At 40.7% G+C, this 17,625-nt stretch overlaps 1 protein-coding gene across 1 annotated transcript in view; it reads right to left on the minus strand.

Annotated features, from left to right (window-relative positions):
• Window positions 1-6,373: 6,373 nt before the first annotated feature.
• Window positions 6,374-17,625, minus strand: part of stpg2 (sperm-tail PG-rich repeat containing 2) — a 61,459-nt gene continuing 50,207 nt past the window's right edge. Inside the window, exons 12-14 of the mRNA XM_080467877.1 lie at window positions 15,617-15,732; window positions 7,552-7,752; window positions 6,374-6,458 (exon numbers count right to left, since the gene is read on the minus strand). Coding sequence (XP_080324003.1) covers window positions 7,585-7,752; window positions 15,617-15,732 — 284 coding nt within the window. The 3' untranslated portion in view covers window positions 6,374-6,458; window positions 7,552-7,584. The remainder of the gene's footprint in view (window positions 6,459-7,551; window positions 7,753-15,616; window positions 15,733-17,625) is intronic.

Consider the following 17,625-nt stretch of genomic DNA (forward strand, 5'->3'; position numbering starts at 1 on the left):
CACGACATCTCAAGGGACACAGTCTTTCTCCAAGTCCACGAAACAAATGAGGACTGGATCAGTGAAGTCCCAGTTAGGAAGAAGATCTTTGACGCTTCTTCTCAAGCACAACATTTAATTAGTATAACTTTCAGCTGTCGAAGAAAGTGATGGAATGAGAAGTGCTGCACAGAGGTGAAAGAAATTAAGTGATGATGAAATGAGTGAGAGATTACATGTGTGAGACAGGGGGGAAGGTGAAGGAAGTGAAAGTTTAGCAGCCAAGTATATAAAATATATTTATGTTTTTGGTTGAGATTTATTTTATGTTTGAGGTCAACGGATGCCTGGTAATGTATCGTATAGCCATATTTTAATTAATCATGAGAGTGCTCTCTGCACTGGCAAAAACACCTGGAAAAAGCATTACTGCAATTGCCTTTGGTAGATGAGTCCATGAAAAGATAAGAAGCCGAGGATGAATAAAAGGGACACAATCTAAATCAAACTAGTCTGATTTGTGATGTTGGATTTTTAGCATGTTCACACCTTCAAAATGAATTAAGAATTCATTTTATAATAGCATTCTTCGTGTGAAGAGTGCAAGAAACCTGCACAGAGTTTGAAACGGTGTTCAGTGTATCCCTTTTCCCACTGAAGCGTCACACAGGAGCACATTCAGTCTTTAAAAAAAAACAAAAAAAACGTTTCACCAATTAGCTCTCTTAGACTACAAGGAAGTAAAAACCATGGAGAGCAGCTCTCGGCTCTAAAAGTCGACTGATGATGCAGTGAAGAGTTTGCCAGCGACTGCCGCTGACAGTAACCCTGTCTTGTTCTTCTCACTGTATCTTAATGAAGACTCACTGTCTATTCTGCCCTTGTCAGCACTTGTTAACATACACATTGATTCTTCTTGCACTACTGTACATCTCCCTTAATTAAAGACACCAGCTAATCTGGCTTTACACCAGGCTATGTTTGTGGGAGCCCCTGTCATCTCAAGATGACAGGGGCTAAATATAGTCCAAGGTATTTACATTTATTGACCAAACCCGTAATAAGGTCGTCAGAGGGCTGATAAAACTAAATTGACTTTTGACAAGTTTCACCAAAGACTTTTTTCCATTTATTTTTTAACCAAGAAACACTTTAGTTCACAGTAACCTCTGTGCCAATATGAAAATATATAACATTTTTAGTGTCTTGATAAACCTAAATCTGTGAAAACTTCCCTGATGGGGTGCACAATGTGAAAAAAAAACTCCCAGTGAACTGGGCCTTGCTCTGTGTAGTTTACATGCTTGGTGGATGTGTTTACTGTAGGTCCGAATGTGTTTGATTTATACCCTGCACCTCAATGAGACCACTTTAGTGTTCATGTAAAAGGGACAATCTGATCTCTCAGTCAGCAGAAATTCACTCAGATTGTTTAAAGAGTGACAATCTAAGCGTCTGTTGGTTTTCAGCTGGGGGTTCAGTGTCTTGCTCAAGGACACCTCAACATGTGGACAGCGGAGATGGCGAATTGAACCTGCAACATTCCAATTGAAAGACGACCACACTAACACAGCCATTATTTTTGTTTGTGTGTTTGTTTGTATTTAATAAATCACTGAATATTTTTGTTCCATACATCTTATACCTTTTCCACCATAACACCCATATTATGGAAACATACAATAAAAACAGAACTCAATAAATATTCTAATCAATAAATACTCTCATTAATAATTGCAAGAGCCTACGATGAAAACATCCCTATATAAACCAAAGTAAAGTGTCATAGTGTTGACACGATAGGAAACCAGCCCGAAATAAACACGGGGTAATTCAAGGTAAAAAAAAACAAACATCTGTTGTGGCCAATCCATTGAAATCCTGTCGGTGGGAATAAGTCATGTTTTTGTTTTCAAACAATCCCATCATAAGAAAATGTCTGGAAAAAAAAGAAGAAGAAAAAAATCTAATACACCATCACTCACAATAAATGTATATTTACTTGTCTTTCTAGATAACTGACATGCACAGATAGTTTTGCAGATACTTTATCATTGAATATGAATATTAATCTCATATTGGGTTTGATTTAAAAAAAAACATTTACTAACAACAATTTCGAACAACATATGCCCAAAACAATCATCTCCCGAAGGTCACAATTCCAAGAACTAAACTGAAGCTGTTGCAGCTGCCGGTTGTTTGCATGTGTTCTGTGTATTAGAGTCCCACTGTAACCAGTAAAAAACACTGATCAACTTACCTCTGTTTTACAATTACCAGGAGATCTCTGAGGGCAGCTTCAAGGTTTGACAGAGCTAATTAGATTTAATAAGGGCTCCGAAGTAGAGACAGCGCTTTAGTAAATGAGGTAATAAAAATGCCTTTCTTTACAAAGACAATATGAGAAACCATCATGAGGGGACAGCATAAGGACAGAGTACAATAAGTCTTCATCCCACACAAGACTTGTGTAAGTGACAGTGCTTGGTGCTGTGTGAGAGATGAGACCGGAACAGACAAAAGGACCCATTTGAGCATCGATCACTTTTATGCCCCTGGTCTGTTTGCATATTTTAGACCTATAAACAACATGAATGATGTGCCGTGTAATGCACCATAATCGAGATTTATTTAATCCTGGGTGGAGGGGTTGAGGGAAGGAGATGTTCACAATCCAGGAATCAGGAAGGGCTGTTGTGGCTGCATGTGCACACCGTGATTTATTTGATTTAATTAGATAGCCAATGTAAAACAGCTCGCAGGGAGAAAAAAAAAAGGTAAAAACGAGTGTCGAGGGAGGCATAAATAACACAAGGCTCTCTCCCCGTCCTCTCTGCCTTCTTTTTTTTCCTCCTCTGCCTCTCATTTCCCTTCAGCTTTCTGATCTTTCTTCTGCACATACAATCCCTCACTTTTTTCTCCATCTCGCATTCACCTCTTTTATCTTCACCCTTTTCTTGCATTCTTCTGTCTCCGATTCGCTTCACATCCTATGATCCTTCTCCTCTCTCCCTCTCTCCCTCTCTCTCTCTCACTCGCTCGCTCACCCCCCTCTGCCTGCCCGGTCCTCCCCCATCCTCCTCCCCTCTCTCCCACCCTGCCTCCCTGTGCTTTGCTCCCAGCTGAATAATGATAGGGGGTAAACACCTCATTAGGCTAAAAGGCCCACAGGAACAATCAGAGACATGCTCCTCTGTCCAACCTGTTCCTCTGAATGTTCACAGAGGCATTTCGAACGCAGCGGGACAGTGGCGGCAGCAGAGGGGGAGTGGGTAGGCAGACTCATTCAATGGAAAGGTTATTTCAAATTAGATGACCAAACTGAATCCTGGACCGAGATCTGGACCCTCCTCTTCCTGTGACGTAGTTGTATCACCTCCTTTATCAGCTGGTTGCGGCGTGTGACCATGCCGCTGGGTCTTCTCACTACTACCTTATCACCTGGAATCTTTATAGCTGAAAGGGCAATGTAATTCAAAGGTTGTTAATGGGAGCTTGTCCGGCACCAGCCTCCGCTGCCCTCACCAAAAGGCTCTTTGCACTTTGAATTTGTTCGCCAGCATTAGTATCCGTGATAGCTTCTCCGTCCTCTCCCTCTCCTTCTCCCGCTTTCTTTTGCTTGGTGTGGAATTCCTAGGTTTTTCACAGTAAAAGAAATGTCTGTACGATTTAGCGCTATACTTGTAAACACTTCTTAGTTGTACATATTTCAATATTTCTATCTTACCCTCCGTATTATATTTTGCTGTCACTGAAGTAGCTGTCACGACATTACACTGCTAACACTGTGTTTTCACATCGCTGGAGTGACAATAAAGAACTTCTCGTCTATTCCATTCTATTCTAATAAAATTGAATTGAATTGAACTGAATTGAATCCTGACCACCAGATGCACCTGCACACTGTCATTTGTGCATCATCTGTAGATTCTTAAAGAGTCGCCGCGTTTTGCTGTCTTCAAAGACTCAAGACACACACACATTCACACAAAGCCATGAAATGCTGATTTATGGTGAGTGATCAGCAGCAAAAAGAAGCATAAATCTCAGCTCTCGAGTTGAAACGGCCAGTAAAAGTGGTTTATCTGACACTATGAACGGCCTGCATCACCTCATCACACCTCTCTCGCTCTGCCTGCACAAGGTCAACAACTTATTCCAATTCAGTTTTTGCTGTTTTCACACATACTTTCTGACAGGAACCTTGCATTTCCCTCCCTGTTCTCAGTTTTAGCATGTTTGATTTTTCAAGTCATACACTGGGGAGTGGTGTACCTTTAGAGTTCAGCAGTCTATGAATCACGTAAAAACTCAGCATGCCCTTGTGTTTAACCTGAGCCATTCTATGGGAGGCTTCTCATTTGAGCAGTGCAAGATGAATAAAACCACTGTAAAAAAAAAGCTACATCTCATTTTACGGCGAGGCAAATGTTTCCTGATATCAGTGCAATACTTCTTAGGTATTTACAGGTTTTATGTGCTGAACTATTTCTTGGCTGGCAACAGTCGTTGCTGTAAGGTTGCCAGGAAATCTCCTGAGCAAGCAGCCAGAAAACAGAGCTGGCTGGGAAAAGACTCATATTAAACAGACATACGAGTCATGTCATTCTCTCTTCTAACTACCAACGAGATGGCAACTAAAGAGCGCTTCCAAAATATTCCTTTAAGGGATAGTTTCCCCTCCGTCAGTGCTCTGCACAACTTTTCTGTCAGCCCTCTTCTTGCTTTTTTCCATCCTGTATCCTCTTACAAGTGTCTCAAAGCATCACAGCATTGTATGTTTAATATTTCATGCTGCTGTGGCACATCCACTCTTTACCCTGCATGCTGAGTAAGAGCCAGTCTACTGTACCGAGAACTCCACTACAGATGAGCCACTACATTGAAAATTCCATCCCTCTACCCATGAGGAAAATGCACTTGTATATGCAGATGGTCCCTCTCGATAGGATGTAAGCAGTGCAGTATACAGTATATGTGTGTGTGTGTGAGGTTGATCTGTTTCATTAGTAAATTATTTAAGAGCCTATTTACACATGGTATTAAAATGCATCACCTATCCGGATTGGGGCCATAAATTATTTCAACCCGTTGACATTTCCATTCAGTATTCATAAGTGTCCCCATTGTTTGCATCAACATCCCACTTTAGCCACAACAAAACCATTTTCTGTCGTCAACATCGTCCGTCGTCCTGTATTCCCCCTCCCTTTAAAAGCATAGCAACTCAGTTTATACTGACACACACTGTTGATGCGTAGTCTTCTATGCATTATCATAGTTCTTACTATTTAGGCCAAAGGCTGTGCTACTGTTACACATATGACCCACTGACTCGTGCTCCTTTAAACAAAGAGCCACAATCACTATAATGTATGTGAATTGGCACCTCATTTCTATTTATAATTTTGTTCAGTGTACTCAAAATGCATCCCTGAGGTGGTTTGTGTGATCAGATCACAGTCCATCTCCAACTGTACTTCTTTGCTTTGCTTTCCTTTGCTTTGTTGAAATATTGAGCTCCGTTTAAAGGCTTCTAATATGTTGACTTTTTTTAAGATTCATCTTGTAAATTCAATGTATTCCGTAAAAGCAGAAGTTTTACTTTGAAAGGTAAATGATGTACATGATAACCAACGACTAGAAGGGTAAATGAAATGCAGAGATGAAAAAAGGTGATCGTGATTACTTTTGAGTTAATTTGGTTTATTGTCAGTTTTGTTATGAGTTATATTGTTTTAACTTTACTCAGCAAATTAAGACACTGTTTAGTTTGTGTTTTATGTTTAGATATTACATGATTTGCATTAGATCACCATTCATGGCCTTGACTTGTTAAAATGGAAACAATGAAAATGATACATCAAGAAAACGTAATGCCGGATGTAAAGTGTGATTCGTTAAGTCTTCCATATAACTAACATTCACACGTTTCGTTTTTGCCCATAATGAATGTAAATAATTCATGATTTTTCATGATTTATGCATGCTGAGTAATGTATAGCTGCAAAACTTGAAGAATTCTAATTTTGTAGAGAGTTACGTATGAAGTACCGTAGTTCACTATCGTTCAACTGGTTTGACCATTCTGGCCCGAGGTAAAATGACATGCTGCATGTTTCAAATGTTCACTGAAGCCTTCTTCATTTTGTCATTTAGTGAAATCTGTATTAAAGTAAATTAGCTATGTTTTACATCTTTGCTTCATTTGTGTTCTTCAGAACACGATGTTTCTGATTGGTGGGGTATCATTTCAAAATACGCCATTGAAAGACTTGAAGCGATGGTCATGATAACAGCTTTATGAATGTTAATGACCAACAAAGTACTTTATACAAAGTGACGTGCTCCAGACACAAAGCCTAATCAGAGTAAAGACTGTAGAACAATCAGCTGAAGATGCAGTTTATTGTAGGTATCTGACTTTGCCAGCCTGCAGAAAGTGGCATGTGCCTCTTCCAAATCAGTGTCTGAACCTGAAAAAATGGAAAGGAAAGTTAAACAGTATTGTGCTCTGCTGAATTTTAGGTTTCACGACACAAATTATTAACCATAGTAATTAGCAAATTAGCTGTGAAATGTACTGCAAGGGAGATCTCAAGCACTTAAAAACTAAACTATTGGACTATTAGCAGAACAGCAGCCCTGGGAATCTAGTCTGCAGGCTACATGCTACAATAGGGATTGCACACACAAGCGAACACATACAGTACAGACACACAGACACAGACACACACACACAGACACACACACACACACACACACACACACACACACACACACACACACACACACACACACACACACACACACACACACACACACACACACACACACACACACACACACACACACACACACACACACACACACACACAGACTTACACTCATTTCCTGTGGATCTGAGCCTCCAGACTGTGTTATGTTAATATTCCCATAGGCATTTTACATGCTACAATGTGCACATCCCATAAACGTGGGTATGGCACGGAGTTTGATGAGCTTCATTGAATCACTACAATGTGAGATAATACGTAAGCTCATGGAAATACTCATAGGTTTGGCTGTAAGACAATAATAACAGTCGTCTATGCTGTTAAACATGTCACCACTTTTTTTTAAGACCACAACAAAAGATATTGACACAGTAGCTTATCTGTTGTTAGGGAAAGCCCTAAAGTCCTGCCCTTTGTGTCCACAATGTTAGTAAGTAACTCAAAAGTACAAAATAACACAGAAAGACGCCTCCAAACTACAGTACTTTTATGATTATCGTAATCATCACAATTTATCTGGAACAGCTTGCTTGGAAAACAAACTCAAGCTTTGCCTCGGACTGAAATCGCTATGACCGTTGCAGTCTTGAACATCTTGTAGATCTCTGCACAATTCCATTTTCTTTTAATTCAAAAACCCATGCTACAATTTAATAAATGAGAAAAGCTCACTGATTATCTATTATACATTCAAGAGAAATGGATATACTGATAAATATTCATCCAAATTCACCTTTCTATCAGTGTGAATTCAAATGTGATGACCTTAAGACTGACTTTTTACCCCACTCACCTTTCACATGTAAGCTTTGACCCACAGAGAGCTCTACGAGGCGCTAGTGCTGATGGAAGCTTTGGGCGCGTCGGTGTTAATGGTCCTGTGAGCTGTTGGAGGCCCGTGGGCTGCATGTGGGGCACAGCAGGGACTCAGCGGGTTGTTGAGTGTCACATTGAAGGTGCCTTTCAGTACCGTGTTCATAATGCCAGCACTAAGCTGCAGAGACACAAACACAGCAGAAGATGAGACATGATGAGATAAGAACAATGTAGATAGTATTTGTGTGTCTGAATCAGCAGATATATGCACAATATGGACACAAACAAAGACCAAACATGACTTTCACAAGTGTGAGAGCTATTCCATATAGACAAAGCCAATAGATAGTATTTTAAACTGAGAACATGTGTGAGGAATGTTACTGTTTCTGTTACTTGTGCCATTCTTATGAATCCCTGGGGCATTTTTCATACTTCTGTGATATAACCTTAATTTCAGTTATCTGCTCAAAATGATATGGACTCATACTCATAAATGTCATAGACGATGGATGGATGGATGTACAATACTGTTTTCCACCTTCCCTGTAAACGTCTATTGTATGTGTTAACATGGTGTCTATTTTCCTCTCAAACAGTGGCTCTGATCTTTGACTTTTGGAAAACAAACCAAATTCATCATTGACTGACAGCGAATGTGTGGGTATGTGTGTCAAAGACAAGGAGAAAGCAGTCTTTTTTGAAAGTGTTCCTGAGATCCCACATAAACAAGAAAATGTGAGCTTCCAATGACCTTAAACTTTGACCAGGAGCCTCTAATCATTTCAGCTTTCAATGGGAGAGACGGTGTCTGCTGAATCTGAAGAAATTCCTTGAGGGCATGTTTGAGATATTGTGCTAATGAGAATAAGAGAGACAACTTGAAAACATAATGCTTGGTGCCTGTGGCTATAGCTTAGAGGCATAAGAATGAAATGAAGACATCCTTTCTCTAAAGTACGAGACCTTTAAACATGAAAAAAGGCATTCATTATCAGAAAAGTGCAAAAACAAAACTTTTTGAGCACAATGACAATGATGAATAACAAAAACTTTACACAAGTGAAAGGATGAATCATGTGTAAGTACTGTGTAATAAAGTGAAGAGTCACAGTGACTGTTAACTTGGAAGCAGAAGTAACTGTTCCTAGATTTTCCACCATCACTCAGATTGTTATTGCGTCTCACAGCCTGAAGACTTCGAAGAGAAACTGTGTGTGTGACAGTGAATGATCCAGCTTAGTGAAGCTTTCCAGCCCTTTCCAAGACAGAGAAAGAGCCAAAAAAAATTTGACACGGTTCAGGGAGCTTGTGGAAACCTTTTTATACCCACACCTTCGATCCAAATAAACACACACTGATTATTTAGTCTGCTTATAAGAAGGCTCTACTTTATCGTTTCAAAGATTTTGCTTTCTCCACCTCAGACACGTTTAGCATCAGTATGACGGTTAGCATCTGCTCTAAATCAGGGACGTTCAAAGTGTGGGGAGATGAGCCTTGCATCACAGAGCTTGAACACAACTGTGCCCCCCTCAGGCCCACCAACTACTGTACAAGAGGCACTGAGTGGCAGACTCCCTAATGTTTTCACAATAGTGTTGTTAAAGCCATTAGGCTGCAAAGGGAATACAACGTAGAACTCCTCTTTTGCCAGTTAAAAGATTTCAATTTGAAATAAATCGATCTGTTTATTTCTTCTATAAGAAAAAGATGCCCCCACCCACCTGCTGCACCCCTCTACCTGAACACCTGAAGCTCTCTTCCACCTTGATTCCCAAACAGGACTGAGATGAATTATGATTACTAGTCGCAGGTCTAACAGAATGACATGAATAAAAGATTATTTAAAAATGAGGCTACGAGCATTTCAGCATCTGACCTCAAAATTACTTTGCCAAAAACATTGTCAGGTACCATATTCTACATGTGTGCACACTCACACGGGAGATGCAGACATCATGGAAACATATCCCAAGTGTGTACACGCTTAATCTACCAACTCTTCTGCCTCGGTATTGCCTGAGGAGTCTACCTTTTCTGGGTTATCAAAGCTCTCTCTCTCTCTCTCTCTCTCTCTCTCTCTCTCTCTCTCTCTCTCTCGCTCTCTCTCCTCTACTACCGCACCATCTCTCCCTCACCTCACCTCCCAGCTCACACACGCACATCAGTATGCCAGAGGTGCGACGGCAGGATTTAGGCACATTGTCTGAGCTGCTTAGATCTCAGTATTGATCCAAATGGGAAAAGGGTTGCGGGTTCAACTCCAGGTCATCCTCGGGGTTACCCAGGAGGTTGAGGGGATGAGGAAGAGCCCTTGGAAGTGACGACAGCATCGGCATGGCAATGATGTGGGAGATTATAGGCTGTCTCACTAGGTCAAAGATGGCAGAAGGGAAAGGGGAAGCTATGCAGTTTCACAATTGGTGGTGGTGATTATGTTGCTCAGTATGTATGCAGAAATACACAAGAAGCGTTGGATCCAGGTCTTTCCCACAACACACATAGAACAAATGCCACACGTGTGTCAGCGTAACAGAGTGCACTGTTAGGGCACATAGGAATTCACTCAAGAACCAGACACAGAGAGATGTCCTTGCCAAATGACATGAAGACACACACACACACACACACACACACACACACACACACACACACACACACACACACACACACACACACACACACACACACACACACACACACACACACACACACACACACTCACACACACACACACACACACACACACACACAGGATAGTTTACTAAAATTCCAATGTGCTTTTGAATGAAGATTAGACAAGTTGTGTAAAGAAAGGTTTATTTTAAATTATTCTATGACATCATATTAACAAACAGATTGTGGTTTAAAAGGATAGCAACTCTGAATGTGAGGAGCTGAAGCGGCTTGTGAACAACGACAGCTGAGTCGAGTCACACCCAAATCACGCATCTCAAAAAAGGCCTCCCAAGGCCAACGCAATAATAGAGTTGTGAAGCTTTTTTAACAATCAACACAGACAAAATAATGGAATGAAATGCTTTTTGTTAATAGTCATGTCAGTAGTTCAAGCAGTCTCCATGTGAATTCTAGATCATTATGTGAAAGTAAAGAGCATCTATGTTTAGCATCCCCCCCATCTGATGACATCCACGAAGAGACATCAGGCTCAGCAGGGGAGTGGGGAGTGACAACATTATTTTCGCACCTTGGGGAACATACACTCCAAGTGGGAGTTGAGGTGGAGGTTGGGTTTCTAAGAGGCGCTATGAAAAGCAGGCAAGTGACAGCACAACTTTGAGGAGATGAGTGCGCAGCCAGTATGAAGCATAAGAGTGAGCTGAGCTGAGTGTTGATGGCTTTAGGAACAAGTGCTAAAAGGGGTACTTTGGAAATATGTTGAGGCAAGAAGAGTATGGCAAAGTTACTTGAGCTGACTGTCTGAACTCGCTTGTGAGCTAAGGTAGGGGGGTAGGAGGCACTGCTTCAGGTCTCATCCTGAGTGGGGATCCTGAAGGAGATCCTCACTGACCAGGGCACCTCGCTCATGTCTCGCACATTTAGGGAACTGTACGGATTACAGCGCATTAAGGACAGACATTATTTCCAGGGGAATAATTGGATTTTACATTGATTTTAAGTACAGCTCTATTTTAATTGCTATTCCAGTAAAAAAATGTGTGGCTTCCCTGTTAAAAATGTCACAATTCTTAACTTGTTATGAACATGGTCCAAACATGCATTCACTCAACAAAACACACACATCTAAATCATCAAATGCAAACTGTAAACAATAAGAGCTTCCAGCTCTGTGAAGAAAATGCCAACTTCCCAATTACAACAAGAATTAAAAGTACACAGAAAAGCGAGTGTTCATCACAAAGATTGCAGCATGAGGAGTTTTGATGAAATGTCGGCTGTGGTAAGGACACCTTCTGTTCTGACTCATGAGTATCAAAGCAACTCCACTTTCTCTACCTCCTTTCTGTCTGTGACTTCTAGCTGACAGGCGTACATCTATCAGCAAAGATCAGAGCAATTAATTAATATTTGTTTCGGCTTGGCAGCCGCTCCCTGTGTCTTTTTATATTCCCACGTTGCAGCCGCACTCATCTGTCGGTGAGATTAAGCTCAACGAATAAGAACAGGGACGTGCTTGACAAAAGTAATCAAGCCTGCTTCCCACGTGCAGGTATCTCACATAGTGCATCTAATGGAGACACTAAATGAGCCCTTGCTATGCACTAATGTCGTTCGAGTAGACAGCTTTGCAACATGACGCACGTATGGTCGAAACGCACATGCACACGCTGGCGTTGAAGCCGCTGGTCTTCCATTACACGACAGTCCGCTTCAGATTGCAGATGCTCAGAACACATTTTCAGCCATTGAATTCAACTATCCTCTTCAGTAGCTCAATTTGTTCCTGTCTGTCTCTCCTCTCCTCTTCTTTTCCGCTTTTCCACCGCCTTTTCAGCGCTGTCTCACCTCTGTCACGGTCTCTCCCGTTTCTTTCACGACTGTCATCCTGTTCTCTGCCTGCTTATCTACCTCATCCTGTAATTCCATCCTTTCTCTCTGCACCATTTCATACCATCTTTAACTGTGTAATGGTTTGTGGAGTTATATACTCGTAGGTTCACTGCCATGCCGGTAATTACTGAGATGAGTGCAGAAATATGCTCTTCACCGGAAAGAAAAAAAAAATTAACTGCGCTCCCTTAAGGTAAATGAAGCCATACAATGTGCCACAGAATATGCAAAGCATTTGTGTATTAGACAGGAAATACGTCAGGTTTTATATTCATATAGTGAGATCCTTATACACACATTTTAATGCCTCTTCAATGCATAATAGGCACAGATATTTCAACGTTCTCTTATTATTCATAAGCCCTCAAATTCTCTTAAATATAGTAATGAGGTTTGTAACATATGCTTCTTAATCCACCAAATATCTACAGCAATGGTTCCCACCATGATGTCCGGGTTCCCTTTCAGGGGCCGACAATCACCATGAGGGTGAGTCCAAGTTTTTGTCTAGTCTGAGGCTGTCAAAATTATATTTTGTACGGAAAAGAAAAGCATTAAGAGTCTTTCTCGAGTCTACAGCAGACCCGGGAAACTGCCTATCGCTTCTATTCTAAAGGTTTCTGCTTGTTGGTGGGAGTGCACCAATGTTTGGCTTCACTGTCATGTTTCAGCAAATCAGAGATGAAACACTGTGTATAAAAGCTTTACTATAGGAAATCTTGGGTGATGCTGGAAAAAAAACTGGAAAAGAAAAAGACAAAGTATATTTTGTTGTGCCTCTGAGGTGAACTGAATCCTGTTTAAGCTCACATTTGGCACACTGGGAAGCCTATGTAACTGCGAGCAACCACAATACAGAACACAGTTCAAACCTACAAGCATTTCACTCCAGGAGAAAACTGAAAGAGTTGAAATCCTTAAAATGCTTGGTTAAAGTTGGTTTGTAAAGCGTTACTTGTTACTTATTATTAGAACAACAATTGTCCTTATTTAATAAAGTAAATTCAAAGTATCTGGGTTTGTCGAGCATATGTAGTAAAAAATAAATAAATAAATAAATAAAATAAAGACCCAGTCAGACATTTGAGCAGAACAAAGGAAGATGATTAACCAGAATTAGATTCTATTTTAATAGAATTGCTGGCCTAATGCCTTGAACTGAGCGGGTGTTGAGGATCTAATCATCTAATCTCTCCACTATACAGTTTCGAGCCAATTATCCCCAACTTTCTCACATTGGCATGACGAAAGCCACAGCAGACAAATATGTGATGAGCCAAAATGAAGACCTTTACTTGAAATGTAATGCCTTATTTGAATACGTGTTCTTGCAAGCTACTGTCTGTAGACAAAATTCAAACAGCGACAGTTTCTCCTTATAACATAGAGAAATTGAGCACAGAGACAGGGTGAAAGGCAGAGAACAGGGAGCGCACTGATGAAAGCACATCCGCAAGCATGCATCTACAAAGGAAGTCAGAAGCTATGAAAATATACAGTGCTGTGAAAAACTTTTCAGCACTTTAGATGTTGAGATCCTTATCTATCATGAAACACAGTCAGAGAGGCATTTGTAGCTCAAGTCATTCCGCAGTATGACAACGACCCACACCATACAGCAACAAGTCATTAAAAAAAAAGAAGTGATGGGAAGAACACACAGTTCTTGTGAATCAACAAGTGAGCTGCGCCAATCTCACCAAGATGACTGGAACAACCTGCCTGTCAAATACCTTTAGAACTGACAGCGAAGTGGTTGTCCTGTCCGACAAATAATGGTTTGATTCTGCGTGCGTGCGTGCGTGCGTCAGCCAGAGAGTAAATCCTCATGGATCAACTTATGGAATGTTTATCTCATTGGTGCAAAATAATAATATTGTATGGGATTTATATAGCACTTTTCAGGGCACTCAAAGACACTTTAAATTGCTCTATTCGTTCTCTCCAGACACAATGGTGGTAAACTACATATGCAGCGAAGGCAGAGTGATGCAAGCGAGGCTGCCAAACTGCGCCATCGCAGTATATATATACATACATATACATATTGTATATATACTGTATATATACATATTGTATATATACTGTATATATTAAACGAACTGATCAAGACTATTGAAGAACAAAAAGACTAAAGTGTAATTTTGTAACTATTTGCTTTGAATTCCAGTAAATGAAATTATTGACCCCATCACTTTAAAGGTCACAGATCCCATCAGAAAAATTTAAGTGGTTGAAAACAATCATCATTGGCATGACGAGCATCGAATGGATCTTAGGGCAATTCAGGACAACACAGCACACAGTGTAACTGAACGACATTGGTTTTACCACAATAAAACTACATATATGCTATATTTTTGAATACAAAAATAGAAATTTGGCAGGGTAAAACAGAGGTGCACAGAAGTGATTAAAACTGTGTAAAGTAGTAAGAAGTGAGTCGGCGGCAGTTAACCATAGAGGAGCATACAGCAGACCGTGAAGAGATAAATCCACTTGAAGAGAGCAGGCAGACTTTCAGACCGGCAGACAGAGAGAGAAAGAGAGGAGCTCCATGATAACATTACACCCGTGGACATGAACATGATGATGAACCGTGTAGTGAGGTTTGAATCAAACTCTGAGCTTTTGTCTTTGATGTTCACCCGTCAAAGTCAGCAGGGACTGGAAGCAACGATAGCTCTTTCAATCAGCCCGCACGCTCGCATGCACACACACACACACACACACACACACACACACACACACACACACACACACACACACACACACACACACACACACACACACACACACACACACACACACACACGATTAGGCTCTGTTTAGGATTCATGACAGCTTTAAAATGCTTCAACCATAAAGGACATTTATCTCTGTCAGTTGTCTGGAGTGACTGCATTAAACAACATTACACTTGCTAAAATGCTCCATCTTTACCCAGTTTAATTTGAACAGGCAGATCAATTAAAAACAAGATTTCCCACAAACTGAAAAGCCACCTTGAACAGGAAACCGCGCCAATGCTTGTGACGCATTGTTGTGGAGACTGGCCAAAACCACGGCAACATATTGAAGTTTGGAAGGTTTTTCTTTTCGTTTTTCCCCAAAGCAATCAATTCATACAGCACAGCTCAAGGTCACGGAGAGAAATATGATAGATTCGTAGAGGATTACAACATAACCAATGTGACATACAGTGTATTGCATCTTGTGTGCGCACGCACGCACACACGCACACACACACACACACACACACACACACACACACACACACACACACACGCACACACACACACACACACACTCTCTCTAAGAGCAAAGTCTGTGTGCACATACATCTCAGCACGCTGTCACTCTTATGTAGAGACGCATTAAAATCCAAGGATAAACAAATTCCTGACAATACATACCATAGATCAGTCCTCCTCGTCTCACAGAATTTTAAAATGAGAGCGTTGTTGGAAGTGGGACTGTTTTAAGGGACAAAAATGAAATCATACCTGATAAGTGCCAGGTCCAGGGCTGGTGTCTGCAGAGACTTTGAATCGATCTTCACCAGAGAGAATTAGAGCCATCTTTGGGAAGGATTTTACACTGGGGTTATACTGGCCTGGTCCTGATAAGTACAGCAAGACACACATACATACCTTTAATTTGACATTGAACATCTTTTACACTTAACTGAATTATAAGATGGTAAGCACTGCACTGGACAACTACTGGGTCACCAAAGAATCTGACAAATGGGACACAACATGGTCTTGTGCAAATCAAAGTTACTACAGTTACAAGCTACTTCTTTAGAAAGCAGTGGATTTACTTTCTTAATTATTGAAAATGAAAGTAACGGGGGGCCTGGGAAGTTAACTTGCGTGTTCAAATAATTTTATCTCTCAATCAGGATGTGTGGTTGTATTAATGTAGTGAAGCGGAGCCACAGAGTGACAGTATACATTATTCACTCATTAAGTTACTGCACTTCGTTCAAAATAAAAACATGGTGCACACAATATTTTGGTCTGCCCCTCCGTCAATGCTTTACTGCACAGGCTCCAGTTAGAAAAGCTTTTTGCGGAGACATGCTGAACACTTGTTCTATAAATAATCACATTTATGAATAAATGACACGATGCAGCGAGAAAACCAGATGAGATAAACTACCAACATGCTAATATAAGAAAATAGTTATTCAGGTACACATATGAACTCACCTGAAGTGGAAAAAAGTTTATATTAATGCTTAGTATACGAAGCAGGAAAGAAAAGAGAGGGAGAGAGAGAGAGAGAGAGAGAGAGAGAGAGAGAGAGAGAGAGAGAGAGAGAGAGAGAGAGAGAGAGAGAGAGAGAGAGAGAGAGAGAGAGAGACTGTATAAAGTAAACAATTACAATAAAATGTTGCTCTATAATACATTGTTCCCACTACAGGGATAGATGCACATACTAGCGCACTAAATACCAGCTTACTAACATTTCAATAGGCAGTTTTTCAAGGAACAAATTAAATGTTTCACGCTGACCTCAGCGATTTTCTAAAAACTTAAGTAGGTAAGCCTATTGGTGTTACCTTTAAACCTCAACTGCCAACAGGAACTTTTCAAACTTGTGGAAACAACTGTTACAGCTGTATAGTGTTGAAATTGTTCAATGGATCCCTGGGCAATGGATGATATTTGTTGCTTTCGGAATTACGATAAGAAAAACACAGAAAAATAATTCATCACTGTTCCGACAGAGCATTAAAGGATGTCAGCGGTAGGTGCTTGTCTGACCCGACGGCAAAATGCAATCAGCACAAGGTGACTTTCAAAGTTGTGAGCAAACGCAGTGAAAACACAACCGAACATAAAAGACACCTCGAGTAATGTCACAGACCTTATGAGTAAAACCTCCATGTGTGTTTCAAAAACAGTGAATATTTAAAGGCCTTTAAGAACCACAATGTGATCCCAGCAGGCGCAGCATGATGAGGAATATAATGTCCACTAATGTTCCTTATACAGTAGGCCAGTTCATGAATGCTAATTTAATTTGAAAAATGGGGGGGGGGGGGGGGGGGGGGGGGGGGGGGTCTATGCAAATACGAATAAGTGTGTGGGACTAAGTGTGTGCAAGTTTCCATATGCTTGAGCTGGCATTTGTGTTTCAGTGCAGGGGTGTATTAACTGTGTGTACGTGAACAACGAAGAAACACTTCTGCAAACAGTCCAAATCTATTTATATGCAAATTGGATTTTGGTTAAATGGTTTGGGGTGCCTCATGGGTTGAGTCCCTTGGTGAAATAGTGCTAGTCATAAATTATCCAAGTAAGTCATGAATCTATCAATTTTGAAACAACATTTTTCAATGGGGGTGTAACTGAGGTAAATATTAGGTTAGAGGCCCTGAGAGATGGAGCTAATTGGATTGTATGTTGCTGAGTGGGTGGAGTTCCACAGTTTCCTAATGCTTCACCAGAAAGACGGACCAACAGACAGATCAGTTTCTCCTGATGTCATTCAGTGTGACGAA

Source organism: Lipophrys pholis, assembly GCF_963383615.2.
Source record: "Lipophrys pholis genome assembly, chromosome: 7".
In the NCBI taxonomy this organism is placed as follows: Eukaryota; Metazoa; Chordata; class Actinopteri; order Blenniiformes; family Blenniidae; genus Lipophrys; species Lipophrys pholis.